The sequence below is a fragment of the Habropoda laboriosa genome, unplaced genomic scaffold (assembly GCF_001263275.1).
Source record: "Habropoda laboriosa isolate 0110345459 unplaced genomic scaffold, ASM126327v1 scaffold67, whole genome shotgun sequence".
NCBI classification, from domain to species: domain Eukaryota; kingdom Metazoa; phylum Arthropoda; class Insecta; order Hymenoptera; family Apidae; genus Habropoda; species Habropoda laboriosa.
In genome coordinates, this window is record NW_017100242.1 from 5135734 (window position 1) to 5139507 (window position 3774).

The following is a 3774-nucleotide window of genomic DNA, read 5'->3' on the forward strand; positions in this document are numbered from 1 at the left end:
ATAATATAAGTCTGGACAAATCAAAATCGTGTTACGCGCGTTTCGATTGATTCAATGCGAAACATTCGAAGACTGCTGGGGGTGATAACAATTGCAAAAAGTAATATTGATAAATGCGCAAAGTGGCGTCGCATAAGCGCTGGAATGCCGTAGGTGTATACATTCGTGGATACGCTAAAAATCGTGAAGGCAATGCGCCTCTGGCGGCCAGCCGTGCAAACAATCCTTGCGGAAATAATTATCGCGATTTATGTTATTTGCAAATGTGAAGAGAATCATTAATGAGGGTATGCCAGGTAGCGGCGATTAGGGTGATAAACGGGTCCTATAGTGTTCCCGGTTACACTTCGAGTGAGTGAAAGTCGTGCTCGGTACGGGGTGAGTGTCCAAAACGTTCATTCCCCCCGCTTTTAAAGGGGGGCGGTGGCTCGCATCAGTGTTTTTTTATCGTTTCTTTAGACGTCTTCATCCTGAAAATAACAATGGCCGGAGGCATGGAATATGCATGGATTTTTAAAATGCCAAGCTTGCTACCCTGGCAACCTACACACATTTTCCTGACCCTTTTTTATTACATGTGTCAATTACCATCGGTACGACTACTGTACATCTTAATTTTTTGAATATTAGTTTTGTACAAATTAATAATTCAAAATATACAGTTTTGTAAATTAATTTGCAAAATTCATCAGATTAAGATTAACGACGTTATTTCCATTAAAATTATGTTACCTCCTACGAAAATTGTTATTGTAAAATTACATTTATTAAGTTTAGAAATTTATTTTAATCTACTCTTACATTGAGGACATGCCTCCTAGTTTTTTAGTTGTGGAAGTTACAATTTTTTTTAAGATTTCTTAAATTAGATGGTTTTATTTGTACAGAATGGACTTGGCAGAAACTATGAAAAACATTGTTGCCAAAGGTATGCAAACAGAAATGGGTCCACCAGGTGGAGGATCTGGTTACCCTGGTACACCAAGTAGTGCTGGTTATGTTACTGAAAAAATGTATATGTTATTACAAGCCTATCTTCAAAACAAAGGTTGGAATCCAAGCATCGAGCTCCTGCAATGTTTTTCAGAATTCAAAGATGCATCAATGATCCCAAGTGCTGCTTACTTGCAGTAAGAATCCATGATATATATATACATATATTTGAAAGTTTTTATGAAGCATAATTCTTTATGTAAAACCTATAATACCTTTATTACATAGTTTATAATGTATAAATAGGATGATGGCATCAAGAATAGCTTTGGACTCTCAGGGAAGACTGGTTCTTAGAGAAAATGGAAAAATAATATTGCCCTATGAACATTTTGCAAATGCTGTGATGTTAAAGCATATGAATGGCCCTCATGGTCTACATTTGGGCTTAGAAGGCACAGTTAGAGCTGTGATGGAATCATACACTATTGGGCGAGAATGTTTTGGTATGGAAAAAGAATTTATAATAGAAGTGGTCCAAAACTGTCCAAATCCTGCTTGCCGTTATTACAAAAATCAACTTGAATTAACTCAAAAAATGGGACATATGGCACCAACTTATATTCAAGATAATGATACTACAGCTTCTATTTTACGTAGTAGTTTTCCTCATAATTCTGATTTTCAAGCAGTAAGCATCAGAGTTTTATATATATACATTTATCTTTATATTTATAGAAATCAATCATACTTTGTTTCTATGTTACAGACTTTAAGTAGTGCTAATCCAAATACTCACATGGGAGGAGGATCTACAACAGATTTGGCAGAGATAAGAGGTGCTGGGAACCAGATGAATCTTCAACGTCCGCCAAGCCGTCCATCATTGAATATTCCACATCGACCTGTGTCACAAGAAAAAAAAGTAGCCACTGGGAAGCAGCATTATGAATCCTTAGTATCTAATATTTCAATGTCTGATCATAAATTAACAGACTTCTTAAGAACAAATTTGGATAATTTGGACAATCTCGGCGGACTTGGTTTAGGAAACCTACAAGGAATAGGCAATGCAAATAAGGATTTATTAGCTTTACATAATGGAGCTTGGCCATTGGAAAATGAAAAAGGATCTCGATCATCTTCAAATTCAGAGGGTTAGTAGATTATATAGCACTTAAGTTATAAAAGTAAATTTATGTTAAGGTGAACCATAAAATAATGTGACAATCATTCATTTTTCAAGTCACTACCTTTGGTATTTCAAAATTATTTGCATTTCTTTGTGCATAAGGATAATTTTTTATAGATTTTTTTAAGTAATAACTATATCATTAATCATTTAATATGTAATTAATAAGCTATATTTTTCCAAATTTCATATGAAAACTGTATATCATATTATTATGCTATATCAACACTGTCATTTGTATTAAAAAAGTATAAGTATCATTTTACATGACCTTAATATCAAATTTGACTGGGTATCAAACTTGTGAATTTGAATTAGATTTTTACTATATTTTGTACCACCCTTTAGAATCAAGCATATTTTTACACACTTAAAAAACTAATGAGATATTTCGTATGTTAATTTTACGAGACATATCTCGAATAATGATTTACCTTTCTTATTTTGTAGGTGGACAAGAGAAAATAGTGAGGGCTTTTGCAGAAGTCATGAAGAATATGGCAAGAATGAAAGCTTGTGTACGTCCTGCAATGTGCAAACCATATGGAAAACAATCTGAAGCTTTGCAAAAAAGTAATGAAATATATAGTTTATCATGGTCTATCTTTTAATATTGTATTTCCATTATGTTTACATATAAATTTTTGTTATAAGCTAACTACATTTTGCACAATATTATATTGATGTGTGAGATTATTAAACATTAAATGCTGCTTTTATTATTATATTTTTCATATATATATTTTGTGTTCATTTTATTATTACAGCACTGGTGGACACGATACAACTTGTACAGTCACTCAGAAGTTTCTTGCCACCTCCGCATATTCCTGTTTCAAGCTGGAAAAATGAAGATAAACATCGATTAGATCATACGGGTACTACTTATCTCCCATCATTGTAAGTATCTCTTATGGTTTATATTTTAAGTATACCCTCGTTACATGACTAGAGATATCAAATAAAGAGTTATAATTTTTATGCAGAAAGACTGGAGGTTTAGAAGAGTTATGCGAACAACGCAAGCTAGACTAAACAATGTCTTCGCTTTTTAAGCGTCAGACCAAGTTTCGTCTTTGCGCTCTATGATGTTCTAGTCATGTGGTGTTTATGGGTTAGATGGGTGTTTTGTATTTAGACAACCCGAAGGATTGCTCAAATGTTGTTGGCGTTTAGGACTTCAAAATACTAAGAGACAAAACGAGTCATGCGTGGACTGTGATAAACGTGGGTAGTGAAAAAAATTTATATATAGTCAATCGAAACTCACACCGTTATTTCAAATTCAAATTAGCTTTATTTTGTTGGTAAGTTTTCTTCAAATTTTTATGATCTGCCTATGGAGCTTACTTAGCTATGGAGAGTAAGATAATTTTGAATCGTCTATCCCGTCATAAAGTATATACATATGTATATTGTGAATATGTGTTATGAAACAGCATTTACCCTTTATTGTTGTACATTGATTTAATAGCTCACCATTTGTGTTCATTGATTGCCTAATTAACATTACATTATAAAGATTCTTTGTTTTATATAAGTAAATCTTATATATGCATTGAAAATTGAAACAAAGTATAAAGACTAAAGATTTGATAAGCAGATATTGTTATAAATACTCTAAGTATTATTTAATATTTAAATGTGCT

General features: G+C 32.8%; 1 protein-coding gene across 1 annotated transcript; it reads left to right on the forward strand.

The window, feature by feature from the left end:
• Positions 1 to 888: 888 nt before the first annotated feature.
• LOC108571977 lies at positions 889 to 3160 on the forward strand. The gene is made up of 6 exons (XM_017934145.1): positions 889 to 1130; positions 1240 to 1624; positions 1703 to 2090; positions 2576 to 2698; positions 2893 to 3025; positions 3112 to 3160. The coding sequence occupies exons 1-6, from the start codon at positions 889 to 891 to the stop codon at positions 3158 to 3160; spliced, it is 1320 nt and encodes a 439-aa protein (XP_017789634.1).
• The last annotated feature ends 614 nt before the right edge of the window (positions 3161 to 3774 follow it).

Bases quoted from the DNA above. Each gene is read 5' to 3' on its own strand.
- LOC108571977 (XM_017934145.1), top strand. From the start codon at position 889: ATGGACTTGGCAGAAACTATGAAAAACATTGTTGCCAAAGGTATGCAA. The intron at 1,131-1,239 runs GTAAGAATCCAT...ATGTATAAATAG, and splicing joins CCAAGTGCTGCTTACTTGCA to GATGATGGCATCAAGAATAG. The intron at 2,091-2,575 runs GTTAGTAGATTA...CTTATTTTGTAG, and splicing joins ATCATCTTCAAATTCAGAGG to GTGGACAAGAGAAAATAGTG.